Source organism: Perna viridis, chromosome 3 (assembly GCF_037379345.1).
Source record: "Perna viridis isolate PV_CMFRI_1.1 ecotype Kerala chromosome 3, ASM3737934v1, whole genome shotgun sequence".
In the NCBI taxonomy this organism is placed as follows: domain Eukaryota; kingdom Metazoa; phylum Mollusca; class Bivalvia; order Mytilida; family Mytilidae; genus Perna; species Perna viridis.
The window spans coordinates 55222090-55249160 of record NC_142447.1 but is presented as its reverse complement, the minus strand read 5'-3'; the positions used below and the strand labels follow the sequence as shown (position 1 = coordinate 55249160).

At 32.2% G+C, this 27071-nt stretch overlaps 1 protein-coding gene across 3 annotated transcripts in view; it reads right to left on the bottom strand.

The window, feature by feature from the left end:
* The window catches only part of LOC148622968 (transient receptor potential cation channel subfamily M member 3-like), a 97201-nt gene that overhangs the window by 57793 nt on the left and 12337 nt on the right, over positions 1 to 27071 (bottom strand). For all 3 annotated transcript variants that reach the window (XM_088573356.1, XM_088573358.1, XM_088573357.1), the window contains exon 2: positions 24475 to 24567. In XM_088573356.1, coding sequence (XP_088429482.1) covers positions 24475 to 24552 — 78 coding nt within the window. In that variant the 5' untranslated portion in view covers positions 24553 to 24567. The remainder of the gene's footprint in view (positions 1 to 24474; positions 24568 to 27071) is intronic.

Sequence of the window (27071 nt, the reverse complement as noted above, 5' to 3'; positions counted from 1 at the left end):
AACTACCAAAGTTACTAAATGTATATCTAATTCTTATTTATTTTCTGAATCTTAACTTGTAGATGTTTTTGGATAGAGTTAAATAAAAATGACAAAATCGTGGTTAACGGGATCAGTTAGACAGTTGTATAGTTATAGAGAATGGTGTGTATGGAGAAATGTACACACTGCTGGAAAGCTGGATATACTTACAACTATAATTTGTTCAAAATCTTGTAGGTGAAAAAGAGTTTTAGCAATACATTTCAGAGCTAAAACAATGTACAAATTACACAAGGACAATTTCTATGGCTCAAGTCACTCTAAATATTTATCATTTTATCAACCCTGAAGCTAATGATCATTTTAAGATAGGAAAGTCAAGTGGGATTTTATCTGTCCTTAATTAAGTTAATTACCGTAGCATCCGATTCCTTTTTCCTCCGTAGATTAACAAAATCCTCTAAGATAGAAGTTATACTGGTCCGTGACCTGTTGGCCAATTTACTTTCAACCTTCAGCATCATTAATAGCCACAAATAGATCCACACCACAAAATATCATATAAATAACAATTAATAGTTCAATTGTCTGTAATTACATGTCTTTATTTTTTTCTACAATGCACTATAAGAGTGGAAAAAAAACAATGACACAGGACAGCTTAATTTGACTGTCAATAAATAATTTTATCGCAGCTGATCTATCCAACTGCTGTAGTGGAATTGTAATCCCATAATATCAAAGACTTCCCTTGCTGTCATTCAATCGTCACTGTCACAATTGTAACTATTGTGGATGTCAAACAAACAAAATTTACTCATCTTTATGCATGTTTGTAAAACAATGTTCTTTTGACTCTACCTTCTATGATAAGCCTGGGAGCTATTGTAAATGGTCCACTGTATGTCACTTTTCTGCCAATATCAGTGTAAAGCACATTTCATACATGTTTTGTGATTAGCTGCCTCTTTGTACATGTACAACACAATTACACAATTAAAAATCATTAATACTACAGTTGCAACCTAAACTAATCATAATGGGTTTCAATTTCAAAGTACTCGAGACCCTAATATCTTTTATGGCTTTTATGAATGTATGAAGTAAATTAATAATTTGTAAAAATAATAAGGTTTGAAATAATCCATAAAAATACTTTTTTTTTTTTAATTTTGATTTTGATTTCTAAATAGGTTTTGCCAAAAAAGAAAGAATGTAACAGAACCATAACCATCAAAATTTTAAGTTGGAAAAAAGTCTTGTCACCAGTTTTAATCTTAGCAAACATTGGAAGTTCTGAATGAGTTACTAAAGGTAGTGCTTAAATTTGAAAGAGGAATGGCATATCATTACAACATCTAACATCAACATTTCATTTTTGTGTAACTGAAATGCTGATGTATGTTTTTTTTTTATTCTTTACTAATTGTAACTATTTTAAATGGTCAAAACACTAGGGAAAACCAGTTATAGAACTTCAGAGGGTTATATGATGTTTATGAAAATGTTTCAACAATAGTTAGTAAGTCTATCTATCATTCTCATTAAATATGACTCCATGGAAATAATAAGTAAGGATTGAACTGATTCAAAGCGACAATCTTCAAACTACAAAATCAAGAATTTGTGAAATGAGGCACACATAAGCCACGGCAAGGGATCAATCAATAAATTGTTCATGTATCAGTTTAAGATTTCAAGCATCATCAGCTCTGTAACCTATTATTACTGTATTTATTCTCTCGTACAAATGCAGTAAAAAGTCTAGTATCTTGTAGCCTTTACTATGTACTATGAACAAGCTCACAAAAAAAAAAGGTTGCACCATGCTACACCTGGACTTCAAAACCACCAATGAAGTTTCAACAAAATTGAGAGGTTTAGGAGATGTAGCACATTTGAGATTCACATCTAAAATCAGTTCAAGAACCTTAAAAATATGATTGTCTACTAGAGGATATATACATTAAAATTCACCGAGAATTCCAAAATATGTAGCTATTTCCATTTTGTCCAGACCAATTACACAATTTTGTAAGGGTTTCCACCATATTTGAATAGAATGCTTCAGAGGTCAAACAATGAACAACAGGGGCAAGTACATGTGTAGGCCACACCATCAGCATGACCTACGTGTTATAGAATATTGTGGAGAAATACTACAGACATCCATGTGTTTTTACTGCAGTTATCAACTTACATAGTTAAATTCTATGAGACGCTTGTTTTTGGCGCCGGATTCCAAAAGAGTTGCACCCATAACCCCCAAAACCACTACATACCTTCCATTTGTGGTTTGAAACAATTTTATTTAATTTCATAATGATTCATGCTATTGCAGAAAAACCAAGTGATTACAGATGACACCAGCACCATTACCTATCAAAAATGTCTGCGGTGTAACGACTACTCTGGATAATGACCTGATTTGAAAATATTGTAAAAATAATAACATTTACCAGCACCCATATATGAGGATAAGGTCAATAGGTCAAGTTTCACAGATTTCTGTAGTATTACAGTATATCCAAAACTCCTGCCTAATTATTTGTCTATGTCTTTAGACCAAGTTCAGTGGTATACTATTTTATGAATTCATATCAAGTCTTCCATGTGAATAGGTTTTATTAAAATTCTCTATTTATCTTACAGACTGCAGGCTTCCCAATGACTGAGATATTGGTATGATTAATTAAGTCCAGACTAAGAACTATGGGACAAGCAATGATAGATAGTCTCTAAGAGAGACATTCAAATGTTTTTCATTAGTTACAGAGCATAGAGCCTGGGAAAATCAAGATGACAATTCTTAGAAAAGTCTGTACAACAATAAGGTCAAACAGAATATGTAATAAAAAGCTTGACACAGGAAGGCAAAAATACAACACAGACAAGCTGTGTTATGAAGGTCAAATAAAAAGAAAAGTTCAAAACTAATTCATGTCTAACTTTGATAACTACAGAGTATAAAACATATATTAATGTGTTTTAACTGCAAGAATTTTTATCCTCACACATAAATTGAAGTGAGCACTAATTTTCTGTTCATTAAAGATTTTTAACATCTCAAATTTCCTGTAATCCTACAAATGTACATATACAAGTAATAGTCATAGTCATGGCATACTATTACTGTGGAAGTAACAACACCAATACATTCAAAATGGATATCAAAACTCAAATTTTAAATGCATTAGAAATGTCAAATTGTAACAAATTAAAGATTTTTCTTACTTGCAATTAAAATAAAGGCTGCCAGCTGAGGGAAGCAATTTGAGAAGAAAATGGATTAAATGGTTACAATTGATCACAAGTAATTTTAAAGGAATTAATTTTCAATCCCAGAAGACAAGCATAAAATCCATGAAGATCTTCCATTATGTAAGTTGACAGTTTTAATAAAACTGAAATTTTTCATCAATGAGAGGATACATAATGTGAACTGTTAGAAACAAATCAAAATGTGGGCACTACAGAGCCAGAATTTAGGAGAGCATTTCTTACATTGTCAGTCAAAGGTCTGACTAAATATGGGCACTACAGAGCCAGAATTTAGGAGAGCATTTCTTACATTGTCAGTCAAAGGTCTGACTAAATATGGGCACTACAGAGCCAGAATTTAGGAGAGCATTTCTTACATTGTCAGTCAAAGGTCTGACTTAATATGGGCACTACAGAGCCAGAATTTAGGAGAGCATTTCTTACATTGTCAGTCTGAGGTCTGACTAAATATGGGTACTACAGAGCCAGAATTCAGGAGAGCATTTCTTACACTGTCAGTCTGAGCTCTGACTAAATATGGGCACCCATAGAGCCAGAATTTAGGAGAGCATTTCTTACATTGTCAGTCAAAGGTCTGACAAAATATGGGCACTACAGAGCCAGAATTTAGGAGAGCATTTCTTATATTGTCAGTCAAAGGTCTGACTAAATATGGGCACTACAGAGCCAGAATTTAGGAGAGCATTTCTTACATTGTCAGTCTGAGCTCTGACTAAATATGGGTACTACAGAGCCAGAATTTAGGAGAGCATTTCTTACATTGTCAGTCTGAGCTCTGACTAAATATGGGTACTACAGAGCCAGAATTTAGGAGAGCATTTCTTACATTGTCAGTCTGAGGTCTGACTAAATACGGGTACTACAGAGCCAGAATTTAGGAGAGCATTTCTTACATTGTCAGTCTGAGCTCTGACTAAATATGGGCACTACAGAGCCAGAATTTAGGAAAGCATTTCTCACAATGTCAGTCCAAGGTCTGACTAAATATGGGCACTACAGAGCCAAACTTAGGAGAGCATTTCTTACATTGTCAGTCTGAGGTCTGACTAAATGAAATGATCTTTCTGACCAAAAGATAATTTAACAATGCTGTCAATTACAGCAATATGACAGAATACTGAAGTGTATTGGACATTGGTTCTGCAATGTGCCACCAGAAGCAGGACTGGACCCAATTTTGTAAGAGGCCAAATAAATTTAGTAACTCTTGTGTGCCGAATAAATCTGTACACGGCAGGACAAAAAACTTGTGGCAATACAATTTGATCCAGTAGAACAAAAATAAAATTTTTTATTCACATTCTTAAAACCATATGCTCAGCTAACAACATGGATGTTGCATCAAAATATGTAACCTTTTACTAAAAAGCAACTAAGTCTACATACAATATACCCAATAAATACTAAAAAAAAAATTTTTCTCTTGAAAGAATAGAACTTGTTTATTTAAGACATTAAAGAATCAAACAGGATATTAATTAAGACTAAAACAAATCAAGGAAAAATTGAGTAAAATGATTTATCGATTGTGTGATTTATACTGTACTATAGGATGACATTAATGACAAATCTGTGTGATTGAGGTTAACGAATGATTTAATTATTAATCACTACAAAAGGGTGATGGTATCTTTTACTTGAGAATTAATTGTTCTTCAAGTTTAAATAAATATGGGCAACATTTGTTTCAGCTTTACAATTATTTTTATCATTTCACTCCATAAGTTCATCTGTGGCAACATCCATTCAGCACCTGTGTATGGAATTTTCATATCTCAACTCAAACATTGTGCCAGAGCTTGCCGTAACTACACAGACTTTATGTATTGCACTAGACATCTTACAATAAGGCTTCTGGAACAGGGTTATGTTGCTACAAAATTGAAGTCATCACTATAGATGTTTTATGGTCGTCATTATGAACTCATGGATTGTTACGGTGTATCCATCTGTACCATGAAAACTGATTTGTTTAACATGTCATAGTTTTCCTTTTTTCTTTCGTTTGCCATGGACTTTACTTTTAATGAGAAACTCTGCGGGTATTTCTAAAAAAGCAGAGGACACTTACCTTACCAGCGTACCTGGTCCATGCTCCCAGTTTTTAGTGGAGTCCGAGTTGCTCATTTACATTGGTTACTTTGAATGTATTATTTTGGTTATTTTATGTTCTTTGTTGTGTTTGTCTGTTTTCCATGACTGGACTTTGTCCCTGGATTTCATTCTTCTGATTTCCGCTAGAATCAATGTTCCCTTAATTACTGTTTCTTTATACAACATGAAAAGCAAATATATTGTACATAACTAGAAGACTATAACAATGGCAGTATTCTGTCTTTATTACAGAAAAACCTAAATAACATTTTGAAATATGTACAAAACATCAGTCTTATCATATCCCCCTTTTTGACAATTATATGAACCTTCACTTCATGAAAGTTTTCTACCTTCAGACTACAGAGTTCAGTTTAACTGCCTGTAACAAACTACTTATCATTATTTCTTCTTTTTAGTAAGTAACTCTCTTCCAATAAAACTGATTTTAGAATGTGTGATATCACAAAAGTAGGTTCTTTTTTACAGCAAAAAATTAAATTATATTGAACCTTTAAGTTTTAAAATGCATGAATTACTATCTTTTTTGTTGAATCTGTTTTTTTTTTTGTTTTTTTTATGGAAGACATATTTACAAATTATTTATATCCCTGAGATTTTGTGCCCACTAAGCATTTCCAAGTACATAACATAAAGCTATTAATTATTTTATGTGACAACTGAAAGGATTTGTAGAAGAGGACAAATCTAAAGACACTTTAGGACAACTGTCATACAACATTACAATTCATTTTATCACCTTATAAGTTGTCAACTTTCCTTAAAAAACCTGACATGTTAATGTATACAGATGAGGGATTTATTTTAATATTGGATCAATCAAGTTTTGATAGACACTGCATTTAACCATTCTGTTTTCCATACTGGTGTATGAGAATATTTGTTAATTTCAAACTAAATATTTAACAACAAAGGGGTGGCAAACAACTGTGAAAGCAAATTTCTGATAGTTGCAAATGTAGTAATATATAATGTCTTCTACAGGCAAAAAAATCTACTTCTGAGATTTAAACAACTTATTTCTAAATTCATCCAAATATTACTACTAAGAAAATATTTAAACCTGAAAAATGTCCAAACAACTAAAAAATATAATAAAACTGACCAATTCCACCATTATCTAAAACAGAACTAAAGTGGGAACATAAGGCTATAACTACATACCTAACATCAAACCAATTATCTTGACTCAATTCCCCTTAAAGGGTGATGATAAATGAATACTTCATAAAAATGGACAAAAAGGCCGAAACTCTATTAAAACTGATAAACCTTGATTTGGCCCTGTAATGTATATGAAATGATGATCAAAACAAGTACAAATATTTTGGACAATACTGGAGCTAATATGTTGGCACAATACATTGAAAATACCAACAGAAAGTAACGAGGTAAATTTCTTATTTGCCTTAACTTTGTTAATGCATCTGTTGTTTCAACTACAAGTATGTCCATATTTAATTTAAACATCAAAATTTTACTTAGCAAGAAGTACTGCTAAAAGGATCATAGAAATAAAATATCTATAATGAGCATGCAGACATTTCCATTATGTACAAGAGATGGTTGGAAAAATTTATCAATTTCAAGGATTTAAGAGACTATCCATGTAGAAACTAGGAAGATATGGATAGCACAAGGTAAATTTTATACCACTTAATTTTTTGTTCAAATGGTTTGTAAACTCATTAAAGCATCAAGATTTAAGTTAAGAGTTCCCTCACAAATCAAGCCTGCTGTTCTGTGATCCTCTACAATTAGGCCTGAAGTATTAAATGAGGAGGCACTGAAGAAGTCTGGGTAGTGTAGATGCTATGTGCCAGCAAGGAAGACTAATGCATTAAGCTGCTCCCCTTTCATCTACAGGGTAAAATAGCTGGCAGTGTTAATAGGTCTAAGGGTTGACACTAGACATACTAGGCAAATAACATTATAACCATTTTACTAAATTACAAAATACATGTAACATCTACAAATATCTCAAATGGATGAAAATGTTTTGTACACACAATTTTGGTATGTGCCACCCACTGTCTGGGCCTTACATAGACACCTTCTTAATCAGGATATTCCAAATTATTGCAATATCTATATAAGGTAAAATGATACTACTATTACATGACAATTATTTGTCTGCAAGAGTCTACTGAACTACCTCATCAATCAGTAACACTTCTACACTATTGGTGCAGACCAAATATCAAATAATTATAGATTATGGGTCGAAGGAGGATACTGAAGCCAATATGGATATGCCATGTAATGATCTATTTATGACATATTTAGAAAAAAAGGAATGATCAATTTAGTTTCTTTTCCATAGATAATGTTGAAATTGTTCTAATTCTAGTATAACATTTTGTTTATATCAGCCATGGATGATTTAGCAGTAACTGGAGGTTTTCTTTCTTGTGCTAGGGTTTATCATGTCGACGAAGAATGAATTAGTGTCATCTTCAAAGACTTCTCTGAAATGCTGGACACCCTTTGATTCAGTCATATTTTGGGTTGCAGATGACCAGAAGTGCATGATAACTGAGGTCCAAATTGGGAGGGAAATTGCACACCAGGCACAATACTAGTGTCCTATGGATTTTCTATAGTAAATCCATATAAGGCACATCTGAAATCCATATCAGACTGGAGGACATGATATGGCATATAAAGTCATGATAATATCAAGCATGCAAAACTGCACATATTACCTTTAAGAACATGATAAAGACCCATTACACATCTGGACCTGCATCACCATCAATAAAGTACCAATACAAGTATGAACAAAATGAAGGGTAATGAAAAAATTGCCGAACTGATAAACCCTAGGCTATAGTTTAAAGGAAAAGTCAAATAGGAAAGTCTATATAACAATGGTCCTGACTAGGTACAGACATTTCCCATGGTTGTTTAAACCTCTTGTTATAGCATGCTGAACCTCCCACTTCTATTATTAATTATAAAATTATTTCTGATATAATGCTAAGTTAAATTAAGTATGTACTAATGATGGCATACAATAGGTAAAAATCATATTAAAACATAATTGAAGTTGCACAAGTTGACTCATGCTAGGATTAAGGAATACTTGGATGGGAAGTTGATATCAGACAGCACCCAAAATATGCCCTCTGTCAGTTTTTAAGGTGAATCAAAGTGCTGATAGCACTGGCAGTTTTTGATTCTTGTGAAAATTGTAGCATAAACAAAATTTCAAAGATTATATGATGTTAAATAACATTGTGATCATACATTGCATTTTAAATACAATTAAGAACTGTCCTTTTTTTAATATGTATAAACTGAAAGTCGATCTATACTACTGACCCAACTTCACACACATTTACAAATTTTGTTCCATTTTACCTTTTTCCCCAATTTTAAATCTATCCAAAGGTCAATGTGCATCTACATTCAAAAGCAGTATTAACAGAGTATTTATCCATCATAACAATTCCACTTAAATAAAACCAATATCAGCGTAAGAAATAGTTTCCTTAACACAAGATTAATCAAAATCTAGACATTTTAATCAATTTGAATTTTCCCGCCATTTTACTTGGTTAAAATCACTGCTCTTCACTTCCTATTTATAAATGGTAAAATATTAATGGTAGGATTGATAATTTGACTTATAAGTGTATTAAAATGAAAACATTTAACACATTTTATCCTTCCAGACATGTTACTGCAAGAAATAAATTTCCTAAATGTAAATTTATTACTAAATATCTTTCAAGACCAAAAAGGAGTCCCTCAATATGAAGATATGAAGACTAGACCTTAATTTTATTTGCATAAATAAAAGAATATAATGGAACTGACAAATTGCAAGAAGCATATGTACTTGTTATAAAAGAGGTATTGAAAGATATAAAAGGAATTACATTTGGACTATATTTTTGTGTAGTGTTCAGAAATAGTAGGGTAGTTCCACTGATAGACGGGTGACATAAAGTATTTTGATCCTAAAGGATCAAAACCAAAAAATGGCTAAGTTGCAAGAAACAGTAAGTTGATATCAGTGCCCAATATATAAAAAGCTACACACCTAATCTGAAATAAATCCATCAATTATGAGACAAGATTTTGTGACAAAATTTGTATGGATGGAATGAAGGTGATTACTATATACCACCAGTTGTTGGGTTAGGGTATAAAATTTGTCAAATATTTTCATGATAAGAGGTCACATTTTCAATATGTATGCAAACACTGTGCAAAGTTTAATAATAATAATAATAATAATAAATCATGCATTGTTTATCATGCGTTTACAGATCATTCTGTGTTCATTTAAACACACGATAAACATTCAATAGAAGCATTTTTTTAAACGCACACTAGGAGGATCCATTTAAATGCTCAATACAAGCATTTGTTTAAACGCACAATACAAGGGTTCATTCAAATGCACAATGTGAGCGTTTGTTTAAACACACAATACAAGCGTTCGTTTATTTTTGTACTTTGATTATTTCCTTGATTCAACTGTTATTTTCCTATTTTTTGCTATTATTAATTTATATATTTTGATTAATTCCATTTTCTATTTTTTCTTTATTTGTTAATATTATTATTTTTCATCATTCATCTATCATGCGTATAAAGGCATGCCTTGAGCATTTGTTTATTGGGCTTTTAAATGCACACTGGGAGCATTCATTTATCATGCATTTTAACCCACGCCAGGAGTGTTCGTTTAAATGCATACTCTTGTTTAAAACACACGCTGGGAGTGTTCGTTTAAATGTATATGAGCGTTTGTTTAAAAACACGATACAAGCGTTTGTCTAAATGCATGATACGAGAGATCGTTGAAACGCACGACAGAAGCAGTCGTTTATTTTTGTACTTTAATTATTTCCTTGATTCAACTGTTATTTTCATATTTTTTGCTATTATTTACTTATTTATTTTCATTAAATTCCAATTTTCTATTTTTTCTTTTGTCATTATTTGTTGATATAATTACTTTTCATCCTTTGTCTATCATGCATTTAAACGAATGCTGTGAGCATTTGTTTATCGTGCATGTAACACACACTAGGAGTATTCTTTTATTGTGCATTTAAACACACGCTTGGAGCATTAATTTAAACGAAGACTTTATTTAAACACACGACAGAAGCAGTTGTTGACTTTTGTACTTTGATTATTTCCTTGATTCAACTGTTATTTTCATATTTTTTGCTATTATTAATTAATATATTTTCATTAATTCCATTTTCTATTTTTTCTTTCGTCATTATTTGTTAATATTATTATTTTTCATTGCTTGTCTATCATGCGTCTAAATGTACACTGTGAGCATTCATCTATTGTGCATTTAAACGCATGCTAGGAGCATTTGTTTATTGTGCGATTTAACACATGCTGGGAGTTTCATTTATTGTGTGTTTAAATGCATGCTTTGAGCATTCGTGAGAATGCACGATAGAAGCATTTGTGTGTTAGGTGAGCATTTAGTGTGCATTTAAGTATTGTACCTGCTGGAAACCTGAATGTCTCAAGGAGTGTAAATTATCATATATTTTGCATTTTATAAAAGTTAAGGAAATTGTCTGCTTTTGTTTCTGATTTTATTGACTGCATATTGCTATATTAATTTATGGAAATATCTAAACATATTGATATTATTTTTTTCAAAATTGTAACATAATAATCTTACTTAATTTTAGAGTATTTTTAGTTCCTCCCAGTTGTCAGGGATACAACTGAGTTTAAATTTAGCCTTGAACAGGCAACATGTATTTGGAATACAGTATTAATACAAGAGGCTCCCAGGAGCCTGAATCACATACCTGGTTAAATTTTTGCCTTTCAAGGGCAATAACTCTTACAAGGAGTTGTCCAATAATTTTGACTCCATGAAGACTTTGGTAGGAATCATAAGGATCATTTCATCATTTGAAAGTTTCATTCTATCTATTGTAGTTTTCAAGATATTGACTGAAACCTGCCAAAACTAAGTCATTTTTCACCTCTTAAGGCAATAACTCTAACATGGAGTTGTCTGACAATTTTAATCTCTTGGAGACTTTTCTACACCTTGTAATAAGGATCATTTCAGCAATTGAAAGATATTGGCTAATCCTAACAGTTTTAGAGATATATGCAAAAAACTACCGTCTCTCCCCTATATTCTATTTTTAGTAACAGCCACCATGTTTTTTAACTCATCAAAAATCCAAATGGTCATTTTACTTAAGATACCCTAAAAACCAAATATACCAACTTTCACTGAATTCTGTATGGTAGTTCCTGAGGAGAAGATTTTTGAAAGTAATAACATCAAAAACAGCCATCAACACCCAAAAAGGGCAATAACTCCAACATGGGTCGACAGATTTTCACCAAATTTTGGTCAAAGATAGATCTCATCAAGCTGAATACTTTTACCTGGTCAGAATTTCGTTAAACCTAATGGTTTTGGAGATATATGCAAAAATCTGCTGTCTGACCCCTATGTTCTATTTTTGGTAACGGCTGTCATGTTTTTTAACCAATCAAAAATCCAAACGGTCATTTTGTGCAGGATACTCTAAAATCAAATTTTACCTACTTACATTGAATTCTGTACAGTAGTTTCTGACGAGAAGATTTTTGAAATTAAAAACAACAAAAACAGCAAAAAAAACGTCCAAAAAGGGTAGTAACTCCAACATGGGTCAACAGATTTTCATCAAAATTTGATAGATCTTATCAAGCTGCTGTCTTACCCTATGTCAGAATTTGGTTTTGGAGATATATGCGAAAATCTGCTGTCTGACCCCTATGTTCAATGGTATTATTTTCAATTTCTTACTGGAATTATACTTGTCTGACTTCTTTTCTATGACATACTGAAAAACAATGTTGTTGGTCAAGTGTAATGAATACACACACATTCAACTTGTATTATGTATCATCCCATATAAATTCAGACAATGCAATTGGTAAAGTGATTCATGATGAAAAAAAAACCCACCAAACGAACGATTTTTTTCAGTTCACATATGCTATATTTTCACATAATGAAAATCATTTCTGCATTCAGATCTGCACTTTTTAGAAAATCATACACTCATCTTCCACTAAAATGAACCAAATAAAACCAAATCAAGAAGAATAACTCTTGCAAAGTGCCATTTTCATGTACAATCTATATAATTTTTATCTCAAAAGTGCGACTACCAAATGGAAAAATTAGACTGGTTATGTGATGTGTTACTGTTACTGAACAAGAAATAAAACTGAATCGGTGGGTTTTTGACAAGCATGAATCACCTTCTGTCTGATTTTAAGAAAGACTTCTACTTAACTGTAAAGCCTTTTCTAGCCATATTTTTTAATATTATTTTAATACTTTTAGTTTTCAGAGGTTTCATTAAGAACCAGCTACTGTCAAAATGTAGACAGTTCAGAAAGTGGAAATGGACGGTTTAAAATCACAATGGGCCCCATTCCCTCTTTGATACATTTTGAAGGTGTAGACGGTCCATTTTCTTTATTAAGCCTGTTCACTGAAAAGATAATGAAAGAGTTTTTAATTAACACAGGATGTCTGCATTTACATTTAGTACACTAAGTTGATACACAATCATACATAATACATCAGGTTGTCAAATGTCAGTAGCAAGCATGCCTCATAAAGGACAACCTTGTGGATACATATTAAGGCTATTTAAAAGGCTAAGTGTTTACAAAGCCAAAAGTATGGGTTCAATATCACAATCAGCTTCTCTAATAGTCCAAAGTTTGCTGCAACCAATGTAAACAATAACTATGCCGACTTATAAGCAATGTGTCTGCTAAATATCCATAATTTATGAGTTAACAATGTTGCTATGATTAGCCATAAGACCCCAACCACCACAAAAACAGTTAAATTGCAAAATCCCTGTAACTCCTGTAAAATTTGTTGAATAAAAATGGCAGGACAAAATTTGAACAAATTCCTTAGAGTGGTTACTCAGGAGTTGTGTCAACAAAGAGTGTGTTGTGGCGGGGGAAAATGCAGCAACTTTGTGTTAGACTGAGGGACAATCCATGGTCTGCTTTAATTAATTTATTGCAAATTAAGTTACTCAGTTTTTAAAAAACATTCTTTTGAACTTGATTTACCAAAATATGGACCCATTTACCAACCTTGAATATTGTCACATCTGCAACTGAAAATTTTAATTATATATTTTTAGTATTAATAGGATTTAAATTTAAAATGCATTAATTCTATTGATTCAAAATATCATTCTCTAGTTTTTCTTAATCAAGTAAGGAGATGTTTTTTTTTATTCTTCTTTGTCAGTTAGAAGGCATACAATAAAAAAATAATTTTCTAGCCAAGCAGTAATTCATGTCATTTCTGTAAGTTTGTTAATCTCTATCTGTGTACATACTGTTGTCGACATACAAATTACGTGATTCCTAATAGAATTTAACAAAGAGAATCATAAGTGTCTAAAGAATAAATTTAATTAAAGCAATGTATGGCATATAAAGCTTTGGTTTGTCGATCCTATAGAAAGAATCGATGAAATCTTTGTAATAAGCTTTCTTCAATGTGCGACACAGATTTAAGAAATCAAATCATTGATTATTAGTCGCCATGCAGTCAATAATTATTTAAACTCAAAGTACTCCAATTAAATAACTCGTTGTGACTGAATTAATTAAACATTCTGTCAAGTTAGTTTTTAATTCAACGCTACATATACTGAAAAACAACTTAGATAGTCCTTAGTAGATAATAACACTATATTATTATACAAAAATTATATACTGTAAACCATGAAATTTTTACGGCAATTTTATTTTTGCAATTTTTGTACCAATATCTGATACACAAAAATTAAACTGTCTCAAATATTTTCTTCAAAGAACATTATGGTACAATTTGATGAACAATCACGAATATAAAGCTTTGCAAAAGCAGACTCATAGCAGAAACCACGTAAAAAAAGATGGCACGAAAATCTCCTGGTTTACAGTAGTTTGAATTTCATCTAACTCTGTTTGTTTTTTTTTAATTTAGTTTCAGTTTGGTAAGAATAAACTGATCTTTATGGACTTATCAATTTTGGACATGATAAAAATTCTGCAAAAAATAAACATTTACAGAACATAAATTAAAATCAACTTGAGATAGTGTGAGAATAGCACATGTCGGAGTTGAGATAGTGTGAGAATACCACCTGCTGGAGTTACAGGACATAAATTAAAATATATTTGAAATAGTGTGAGAATACCACCTGCTGGAGTTGAGATATTGTGAGCATAGCACCTGCTGGAGTTGAGAGAGTGTGAGAATAGCACATGTCGGAGTTGAGATAGTGTGAGAATACCACCTGTTGGAGTTGAGATAGTGTGAGAATACCGCCTGTCGGAGTTGAGATAGTGTGAGAATACCACCTGTCAGAGTTACAGTACATACAATAATGATGTTGTTTATATGTGTAATTTGCCTGCATGTTGTCAGTTAGTAGAAAAGGTAAAAATGTGGATTTTCAGTATCATTTATTTAAGTCATTTTTTTTTCTAAAACAATGTACCATTTATATCATGATTTTGAAAGCCTTATTTTTCAAGTTTCATAATGTTAGGCAACTTTAAGTCATCATTTGTCCTGAGAATTCACAGTGAAATTTTGAAAATTAGTTTTTTAACATGTGAAGTAATGGAAATGTTAGAAGTTGTTAGTGAGACCTGAAACCATTGCGTTAGATTGTCTCTTATGGAGTCTTGCAACATAAATTATATTTCTCCATACACATCTACAAATTATACCCAAACTTCTTTAGACAGACAGGTTATTCCTATATATCCCAATACAACTTAGGCTAAATAAAAAATGTGTGTTTCCGGTTTCCCTACCTACCCTATTTATTTATTTTTTTTTTTTTTTTTTTTTTGTGCCTACCCCAGCATTTTTATTGTCGAGGTTTTGGCCCCATTAACTCGGGTAAAAAAAAAATGTAAAAAAAATGCATTTTTTTTAAGCGTGAAACAAGAAATACACATAATTTTTTGGCCTTAGGTGATAATTTTCAATTTTGAAATAAATAATATGTGAAAAAAATTTTAAAAAACCTATCTGTCCCTTCATATAGATCTGAACCTCATAAATACCCTAGTTCTTAAGTGCAGAAAAAAAAATACTCAATTTATTGTAAAACAAAAATACAAACTATACAAAGGGGAATAACCCAATCCTAACTGTTGAAAGGTTTAGTTCTCACTAACCTCTTCTTACGTTTCATTACTTTACATGTTAAAAAAGTTTCACTGTGAATTCCCAGGACAAATGACACCTTAAAATTGCATACCATTGTGAAGCTTGGAAGACTGATTGACTGTTGGGGTTTAATGCCCGAACAGCAATATTTTCTGCTATATTCAGGCGATGAACATGAAATGGATGATAAAATGAACATAAAATGATGATGATGAAATGAAAAATGGGATGGGATACAAGAATAATAGGGTCAACAAATTTAGATTGCCACTAGAAAAAGTGAGAGATGGGTAGGGTTGGGCAATTTAGCCTCCTGTGGCGGAGCAATATGGTTCCTACTCCTACCGAATACCACAGAAGAGTTCTTTAACATGTGAGGAACATGGTATCTTTCCCAACACAGTGCACCACTATGGTTTGTGGTAAGGTTTTCTGTATTATGGCCTGATGACCCCAGCATGTAACATACCAGGGATACCCCATTCCACTACCTGGGGCACACAACCCATTTATTCTGTGGGCAGAGCACCCTAGCCTCCAGGTTCTGAGCACTATTTAGTCACTTTTTACAACAAGCTTAGCGCTGCTGCGGGCCAATTCTTTTGACATCCGGACTCGCATAGGGCACGAAGCTTGGAAGATAAAGCTTTCAAAATTATTATGTAATGGTAGAAATTCTTCACAAAATTTACTTGAATAAATAATACTGAAAAGCAACGTTTTTACCTTTTCTTCTACCTGACAGCATGGAGGGAAATTACTCACACATGTAAGCAATATTCATATACTTTTGTAGTAAATTACAAATATGATTTTATAAGTACACATTCTCAGCTTTATTTTGACTACTTTTGATCAGACTACACATAAATAATGCAAGTGCAATGCATAGATCTAGGTTCAGTGTGTTTTTGGTACTACATAGGGGGGGTGGCCATTTAACCCAGAAGTGGCTAGTGAGACCTTAACTACCTATCAGAATTTTTTTTTTTTTTTGTAAATAACAATTATAATGCCCTAATAAAAGTGCTTTCTTATTCATTAAACTGGAAATTTCCATGTACTTCCAAATCAGTTATTGATACAAGAGATGTTTTGTGGGTTACAATTATTTCATGCATCAGAAAGATATGTCACACACAATAAGATGTAAAATGTTATAATATGTTTCTATTACTTGTTCTATGAAATATTTATTCCTGTAGTAATGAGATATTCCATGTTGTGTTCATACATACGATTCTTCTCTAGGTATGCTTATGTTTTTAATTTCTTTTAAGCCCAACTTTTGTTGATTTTATATTTAAACAATTGTATATAAATAACAAGGTATTTTTAAGATCTTTAATGTAAGGTGTGATTTACATGCAGCAGTAAGGTCAGCAACATGTGATAATTCATGTCCTGTAATCAAATCTAACATTATACAGTTTCTTCAAAGGAAAAGGGATATTAAAAGCTCTTTATGGCCTAAAATACAACTGAAAAGTAATTTCAAGTGTTAAAATGGTTAACTGCAAATTTTGAGATTTGAATCTTTAACAACTAAGATTGAAAATTCCTGTTTTAATAGAACAAATGAATAGCCTGAATTTTGCCAAATTCAGATATTGAATATTCTGTTCATTTTGTATTTTTGGCTACTTCTCAATCATTTTTCTGACAGAAATATGGTGTCCACCACATCCAAAAAACAACTTAATATATACATTCATTATCACATTGTTAATCATATGTGAAAATACAATCTTATTTCTTGGGTGTGGACATAGTTTCCTGGGTGTAGAAATACATGAAAAAAAACAAATTTTACAGTTCCTGCAGTTATGCAAGGTATAACTTTGCTACCATATTTTTACATACATACATGTATCTTAATATGTTTTGATCACAACAAAGTTGATATTTTTGGGCCATAATCATAGCCTAATGCCCCTACACCTTATATATTTAATGGACTTACTTACTTCCTGGAAAGAAATATTTTTGTCAAGCCTAAGTTAGGTAACAACCATGTACATGTATGAGCAAATTCCTGATAACTGATATGGTTATTCCCCTTCATTACAATCATCAATGTTCCTCTTAAGCTAAACTTAACAGAAATCTACTTGTGGTGGTACATATATGCAATTTTACAACAGAAAAATGGTAAAGAAAATCTTCAAAGATTTTAAAATACAGGTTATAGGTATTACTGATAAATCCCTTTAAAAACTTCCTCTTTGTTAATTGTCTGTGAACACATTTTACCTCAGTGAATGCTATTAAAGAACTACTTTTGGAGTAAAGATAACTAATATTTTAGAAAGGAAAATGGACAAGGAATATGGAAGCAGGATGTCTTATATCACACAATCTAATTCAAACTTCCTCTTTGTCGTCCATTGTTGATTCGATACCCTAAAAGAGCTTCATTAAAAAATCAAAGAAACAACATGATATCCTGACAAGATGCATATCTTCATATAGTAAACACATACAGCACCAAGTCTAATGAGATTCTAGTTGTAGTAAGATATCAGGAGTAGCAAACAATTTTATTTTGGTCAGATGCACACAGACAGACAGACAGCTGGCTCTATACTTTGATCGCAGAAGGGATTTACCTTATAAAAGGGAAATTTCTTCAATACCAAATTCAACTAATAACATGAGGAATCTCATTCCATGTTTTAGGCTTACTTGTGAAAATAGTTTTCTGACACATCAAATATAAATGGCCAAAAAAAATTCATTTCAGAAATAAATTATGGAAACTCCATTTTATCATTGTTTTACCACGGGCTGACCATTTATACTATGTACACCGATATTTCACCCCTCACTATCGGTCCGGGTAAAATAATGTGGCATAATGGTCAGCCCATGGTAAAACAATGATAAAATGGAGTTTTTGTGATTTATTTCAAATTTAATAGGACAATAATGGTACTTTTTTACATGTTCGTGACCTATTACAGCAATCTTAGACCCAACATATTTGTCCATATTTGGCTATACACTTTATGCTAGCTATGTCAGGTGAAATGGTGGCCAGTGAAACTTTGCTTCGTTTTTTTTTTAAATGAAGGAAAGGGCAAATTAAGTAGATCGATGTTAGATACGGCAATAATTGCATTATAAGGTCGAAGTGTTCATACATGGACAGATACAATGTTTCATTCATTGACGATTGTTATTATTTGGTTTCATACACAATGGCGCATGTGGCACATAGTGAATGCTACCGAGTATGTGTGTAAGTGATATTTACGGAATATATAACTTTTATAAAACACAACATTTAATATCTTTATTAAATACAGTCTATACGAAACTCGTCGGACCTCCAGTCAAATCCGATAAAATTGCTGCCAGTTCGATAAAGATCGCTACAATATCCAGACCAAAAGTCCAACATCTTTTTCAAGTTTTATTGTACATCCGTCAAAAATAAAAATGGCCGGTCGTGTACTAAACTGTTGAAATATGTTCTTTTTAAGGTATATGGAGGGTGCTGTACCCGGCAAAGCAGTTAAGATTAAAAGAAAATTGACTGGACCAGAAAAACTTCATACGGTCCAGTAAAACAGTAAGCTTTACAGGTCCGAATGACCAGTAAAAAAAAAAGTTTCAAATAGACTGTAAATATGAATTTGATGTTCATTCACACTACTTAAATGAATGAAAACAGCTGATACACATCAGAATGTTACATGTGATTATATAAAAAAATTATATTTTCTTTTGGAACCAATCAATTTTTTTTTTTTTTTGTGAACCTACTCTTGTTAAAACTAACTTGTAAAACGGTCTTAAATAAAAAATTTTAATACACAGGGATATTCAGCATATCAAAGAGTCATAAATCAAAATTTTAATTTTAAACCCTATTGAAATTGGTTCTAAGAAATAAGCAATTTATGCTAAGTTCCTGAAAAGACTTAATTTTTGGGCCTTATTGTTCCGAAATCCTAAGCAGCTTAAACCATAATCCACAAGATCATTCAAATCAGTGATATGAAACCTTGTGGTACTATTCTAAAGAGATTGTCTAACAACCAGTTTGCTTTGGCTCCTAATTCTTGAGTGGTTTAACAACCCCCAAAATCAATAGCTACAGTTGCGATCACTTCTAAAATTGTCAGAATCTGTCAGAATTTCTGTTCTATGACAGCAGATAGAACAGAAATCCTGACAGATCCTGACAGGGTCTGACAGAGGCTGTCCTGGGTCAGGACACATTTTGCCCTATTTCCTGACAGATCCCTGACAGAAACTATCCTGGGTCGTGACAAAGAAAATACGAAAAGCTGTTCTAAACTGTCATACCCCTGGACAGTTCCTGACACTAAATCTTTCTATTCTGTGTGACATATTTTAGAACAGGAAGTCCGTGATTAATAAATGAAACTGTGTGACTAATGTAAATTAGCTAACCCGATCAGGAAACAAGTCTTGATTTCAAAATTTACATTGAATTTCCAATAATATATAGAGAGCTTGTCGTGATCATCAACCCACAATCACTCGATCGTTGTTCATGTTCCAATTTTCGTTGATCACGGTCCAGTCACTCATTTTTCAAAAATTATCATTGTTTACATGTATAATTTTTTAACATTCTGTCATACACCTGTGATATCAATTAAATCAAATTATTTAATTATAAAATTAAAGGTCTACGTTTCTGTTCTAAGTGTAAAAGTCGTAACAGATATATAACTTTCAGATGTTCGGTAATTCTCACAAAGTTCAAGATTGACAAAGTACTTTTTGAGTGAAAGCTACTTTTAATAACAGTGTTCTAGCTAGGATTTGAAAATAGAGGGGTACAGGGAAGAGGGCACTTTAACACGTGGCCTGGTTTGTTTTTTTTTTTAACCAAAAAAGGACATTGATCTTAGTTTTTTATTAAGATTTATGTTTGCATTAGGTTAGAAATATCTTCCTTCATTTTTTTCTTTTCTTGTATGTTTGTATTCTTATTACATACCTACTAACTTTTAAAAATGAAGGTGGGACAATGTGTGAATGGACAGTGTTGCATCATATTTTGCAAACTGAATAAGGTTTACTGCATTAATATATGCATGATACCTTTATTGTATTATAAAACCTTTCTCAATTGACCTAATGCCTTGTGAAAGTTAATACTTGTAGAAATAATTTAGCCGGGAATGAATTACTAAAGCTCAAAGTCACCCTCCATGAAATAATTGTGATCATACACAATCCTCATTTTTATAGAATGGCATGTAATCAGACTTGATCGTTGTTTTAAGAGATGTGCAGCATTTCACCACTATGTTACTTTTTATGAGCAACTCGGCGGGTGTTTCTACAAAAGCGGGGGACCTGTACCCTACCAGTGCACCTGGTCCATGCTCCCAGTTTTCAGTGGAGTCCGAGTTGCTCATTTACTTTTGTTACTTCGTAGGTATGATATTGATTAAATTTCAAAATCTTATTTAATTAAAGAGATATATTATTTCTTATAACTATTGCAATCAGAACTTTTGGAAAATGTCTTGTACTGTTGAAGATATTATAATGTTTTTAAAGTATTGAAATTATAAGGGAGGTAACTTAAATTTTGAATAAATAAACATGTGCAACATGCAATTGTTTACAACCGTGGTACTACAAAATTTGGACTTCGAAATTAATTGTACAGTAGAAGTTAATTATTAACCAATCACTGGCTGTCCATGAAATGGTGATAAGTCCAATCAGGACCCATTTTCTACTTGTCAATCATTGTCCAATAACCTTGATTAGCTGATTTATGACCGATAATTACCTGAGGTTTACCTGAGGGTTAATTAGGACAGGATGTAGGTAGTATAACATAAGGGTCACAAATCATTCTAAAAAATGTTAAAATTGACAATTTTGCATTAAATGGGTGACTGATACCTAAATATTTCAGTAAAAATTCTTCAAACTGGCACTTTTAGCAACCAATATGAGTGATAACACTTCCAATTTCCCTACATAATGTTATATGTAGAATATGTAGAAACTGAAACTGTTAGTTTCATATTAGTGACAGTGACACCATTATTTCAGTAAAAATTCTGCAAAATGTATGAGTGCAGGCAGTTTTATTTTTCAAGGAGCTCTAAAACTATTAACTAAAATGCTTATTTTTTCAATACAACTATCATGTGGGTGACTGTGACTCATATATTTCTGTTTGTTTGTTTGTTTGTTGGGTTTTAACGTCCGAGCAGCAATGTTTCAGCAATATTCAGATGATGAACGTGAAATGGATGATAAAATGAACATGAAATGATGTTGAAATGAAAAAAAAGGACGGGACACAAGGATAATAAGGTCGAAAAATTTTGATTGCCACTAGAAAAAGGGGGGGGATGGGTAAGGTCAGGCAATTTAGCCTCCTGTGGCAGAGTGCAAAGGTTTCTACTCCTATCAAATACCACAGCAGGGTTCTTTAACGTGCGAGGAACGTGACATCTTTCCCAACACGGTGCACCACTATGGTTTGCAGTCAGGTTTTCCGTATTATAGCCTGACAACCCCAGCATGCAACATGCCAGGGGTACCCCATTCCACCACCTGGGGCACACATCCCAGTTGCTCTGTGGGCAGAGCGCCTAGCGCCCGGCTAGGTTTCTGAGCAATATTTAGTAGCCTTTCACGACAAGCTTAGCGTTGCTGCAGGCCTATTCTTCTATCACCCTGACCTGCACAGGGCCATATATTTCTGTCAAAAATGTCACATTCCAGCATATGAGTGCCCACACTTTTAATTCTATGAGGGTCTAAAATTGATGATTAAAATCTAACTTTTTTCAATATAACTATCATATAGTGGCTATGACACATTAATTTGAGTCAAAATTCTTCAAAAATGTCATATTCTTGATAATATAAGAGTGCGAGCACTTTTAATTTCCATGAGGGTCTAAAAATAATGAATAAAATGCCTAATTCACCAATATAACTATCATGTGGTGGCTGCAACATATCATTTTAGTCAAAATTCTTAAAAAAATGCATTATTGCTGCAAAATATGTGAGTGCACACACTTTTAATTTGCTTGAGGGTCTAAAATTATTGACTAAAATGCTAATTATTTCAATATAAATATCATGTGGTGGCTGCGACATATTATTTTGAGTCAAAATTATTTAAAAATGTCACATTCCTGCAAAATATGTGAGTGCGCACACTTTTAATTTGCTTGAGGGTCTAAAATTATTGACTAAAATGCTAATTATTTCAATATAACTATCATATAGTGGCTGTAACACATTAATTTGAGTCAAATTTCTTAAAAAATGTCATATTCTTGCAAAATGTATGAGTGCACACACTTTTAATTTGCTTGAGGGTCTAAAAATAATTAATAAAATGCCTAATTCACCAATATAACTATCATGTGGTGGCTGCAACATATTATTTTAGTCAAAATTCTTCAAAAATGTCATATTCTTGCAAAATGTATGAGTGTGTACACTTTTAATATGCTTGAGGGTCTAAAAATAATGACTGAAATGCTAAATTTATTATATAATTATCATGTGGAATGCTGTGACACATTTGTTTGCGTCAAAATTAAAAAATCTTATTCTTGCAAAATGTATGAGTGCGAGCACTTTTGATTTCCATGAGAGCCTAAAATTATTGACTAAAATGCTATTTTTTTGTAATACAACTACCATGTGGGTGACTGCGACTAATATATTTCGGTCAAAATTCTTCAAAATGTATGAGTGTGAACACTTTAAAGTTCCATAAAGGTCTAAAATTTCTGTATAAACTGTTTAAAAATGTCAATATATATAGGTTATCTGTATCATACTGGTGCCTAGATCTGCAACCAAAAAGAATTCAGTCCAAATTCTTTAAAGTCAAGAGCGTAGCAAGTACCCATGACAAATTATGGCAGCGCTTGTCTGAAGTCCTGACAGACCCTGACAAGGTGTGTTGCGGGTCAGAACAGTTTCTGACAGTTTAGGACTGTTCTATGACAGTGAATCCTGACAGGATCGAAAAGAGGTTAGAAGAGATTGCAAGTGTACCAATCAAGGCAACCATACTTTTGGGATATAAAATGTTGTAGTACAATTTCATACTTAGGTCATTATCTTGACCCTTACCTACTACAGAATACACTACAATGTCTATAATGACACTAATGACAATGGCTATAATGACATTAATGACAATGTCTATAATGACACTAATGGCAATAACTATAATGACACTAATGGCAATAACTATAATGACACTAATGGCAATAACTATAATGACACTAATGACAATGGCTATATAATGTCATTAATGATAATGACTATAATGACCCTAGTGACAATGGCTATAATGACATTCATGGCAATGACTATACTGACAATGGCTATAATGACAGACTATTATGACACTGCCATGAAGTAATTATAATTTTTAGTTGTAAAAAAAAACACCTAAATGATTTCTGAATATACATTAATAAAGTGAGAGTACTTTATGGCACTTCTGCCTCATTCATTATTAATTCCTTGTTTTACAATGACCTTACACATACAAGTATTTCATCTAACATGTCATGTTTGATATCAGTAAACATTACCTGCAACTAAATCCTCCTTACACTGAAACATTAACAGCTCTTTAAGAGAAATACAAAGGAATGAAACCATATGAAATCACAAAAGGCTAAAATCAGAGGTACACTATCTCCACAGCTTGCTGAGGAGGACTAACTTATAGCAAATTATATATCATATTAAAATCAGATATTAAATATAATTTATATTGGATACAACATCAAGATCTACTTTTTATAGATATTCCTTTGTAGACCTGTAAGAACCGTTGCAAGTTTCTTGAATAAAAGCTTCTACAAAGTTTGGTTCAATGTAGGACTTACCTGATATATACTGGACTGTCGTACCAGAGATATCACTTCAGGTGAATCTTTATGGGTTGATGTCCGGAAGAATGCCATACCAGGCTACCATATCTGTCAAAATGGAATTTGATACATGTATAGAATTCAAAATCCTTACATTGTCTGTAAAGACTCTATTTTGATATCAAAATATAAACTATTTAAACAAATCAGAGAATTTCACTGAACATACATACATATTTTATTTTCTATCCCTAATGGCTATTTTCATGAAAATTATTCAGCTAAAACCATATAGACTCAAATCTAATATCACATGAAAATATAATTATAGCAAAATCATACTCTCATGCTGCTTGTAACACTTTCTCTGTTAAACTCCCTATAGACTTACATCAACTTTCAATAATTATTTATCCTTCAAGGCTTCTTCTCAGATTTTAAACTGTCACAAAATATTCAAGAGATATCATGTGCATTACTTGAAGGGCAAATTTAGATCTTCAGTTGTGATACGGCAGTATTAAAGGAAATATTATGCTTCCTAAGTTTTCTTTATTTTTCTCTTCCCTTCCTCAAGATTCCCCAAAAGAAAGCAATAAAAGCCAACATTTATATGCATTCATGGATACTGCCGAATTAACTAACATTATAATCCTATCTTACAAAAAGAAATAAGAAGGGGAATTTTTGTTACAAACATTTATAAAATATATCTTACTAGAGTAGAATCCAACTAACCCCAGGCTAATAAACTAATCCTACATGTACATGTATGTCAACATGCTAAACATTATTGATAGCACATGTAGAGGATTAGTATGCTTATGATGTATAACATACAAGGATTTCACACATTCACTTACACAAACATGTAGTTTAACTTTACCCAAACTGTATGTTAGAGCACATTATAGCCCAGTTAGTTCTGGGTAGTAGTGGGTTATTATTAAGACACATAACAGGAAGTTCAGACCCTTACATAAACCAGTTCAATGACATGAACTTGTAGGAGTTTAGCAGTATAAATCAGCTGGCAATAGTGACATATACATGTACATAATACTGTTAGAACTATGGTCAGGATTAGTATGGATAAGCACATAGTATAAATTCCTCTACTTACATGTAAATCTGCTGTAAGAATAATCAAGGGAACCAATATTGGAGCAGAAAACAGAAGAATATATTCCAAGGATAAAGACTTAGACAGGAAAACAGACATACACAACAAAGAATATGAAATAACCAAAATAAGACGTACAAAGTAACAAAAGTAAATGTTACAGTTGTAGATATTTTGCTTTGTCTATATGAATATATTCAGCCCCATATAAAGTATTTATTGGTTTGTATTATATTTTAGTGCATTTGTTGTGTTTCACAAATATCCATTTTTTTCCATACCAGTAGAATTCTAGGAATTTGATTGGCTAGGAACATATCTTCATAAAAAATATCCCATACACAATGTACCTGGGAGTTACTAGGTCATATACCTGGTGTAACTAACCATTTCCCTTGGAACATCCCATTTTTAGGAACATCCAACATTATTTAGTACTAATAAAACATACACTTTCTTGATATCAGTACGATTAACATTTTATATTAACTTTGAGAAGAAGAAAAACATTTTAAACATTTTCTACCAAAATGAGAAACCACTTTTCAAATTCCTTTACTTAAATCAACAATACATTAGATGTGGTAATTTTGTTTTTTTTCAGTGAATTGTATGTAAATTTATCCCAGCTATATGCAAATTAGCTTCATTGACAGAGAAATATGGCGCAAGAATTGAAATTTGGGTAAAAATCTTAAGAAACAATTCTGAAAACCTTGTATTTTCATGACCAGTGGGGTTCTTTCAAAAAGGTAGATACCTACACCTGATTAAACAAAATGCCAAACTATATGCTGAAGAAAACATTTCTCTTAAGTCACTTCATTGTGGCCCAGCTCTGAGAATAAAAAAGACATTATTGGACATACTATGAGAATTAGATAACAAATAAACAGAACAAAAATAAACAAACATTCTCAGAGTACTTCAAAACAATACATAGTCCTGAACCGGCTGTTCATATCACTGACCCAAATACTACCTTGGATCATCAAGTATAAATGACAAACTGAGGAAATGACATTGATTTTGAACAGAAGAAAGGAAATGGGCAAAGACAAGAAAAATGTTCAAATCCATTTAACAGACGCAGATTTGCAAAGTTTTATGCACAAACAATTGGACAGATTAGGTTTCAAATTCCATACCAATCTGAAAGAATAATTACCAGATCTTTTGTTATATTAACATATTGTCACATTGAGATATTGTTAGGTACCAGTCCATATAAAATTCAGACACTGCCTATGGTACAGGTGATTCAAGGTGTAGAAAAACCCACCGAACAAATAATGATTTTTTGGTCTTCAGATGCTATATTTTTAGGTAACATTAGCTTTTTCTGTGTTCAGATTTGCACTTTTGAGAAAATCATACATTCATATCACATTAAAATCAAACCAATTCAAAGCAAATAAAGAACAATGACTCTTGCTAAGAGCTAATTTCATGTACAATCTAAGTAAATTTTATCTCAAAAGAGAAACAC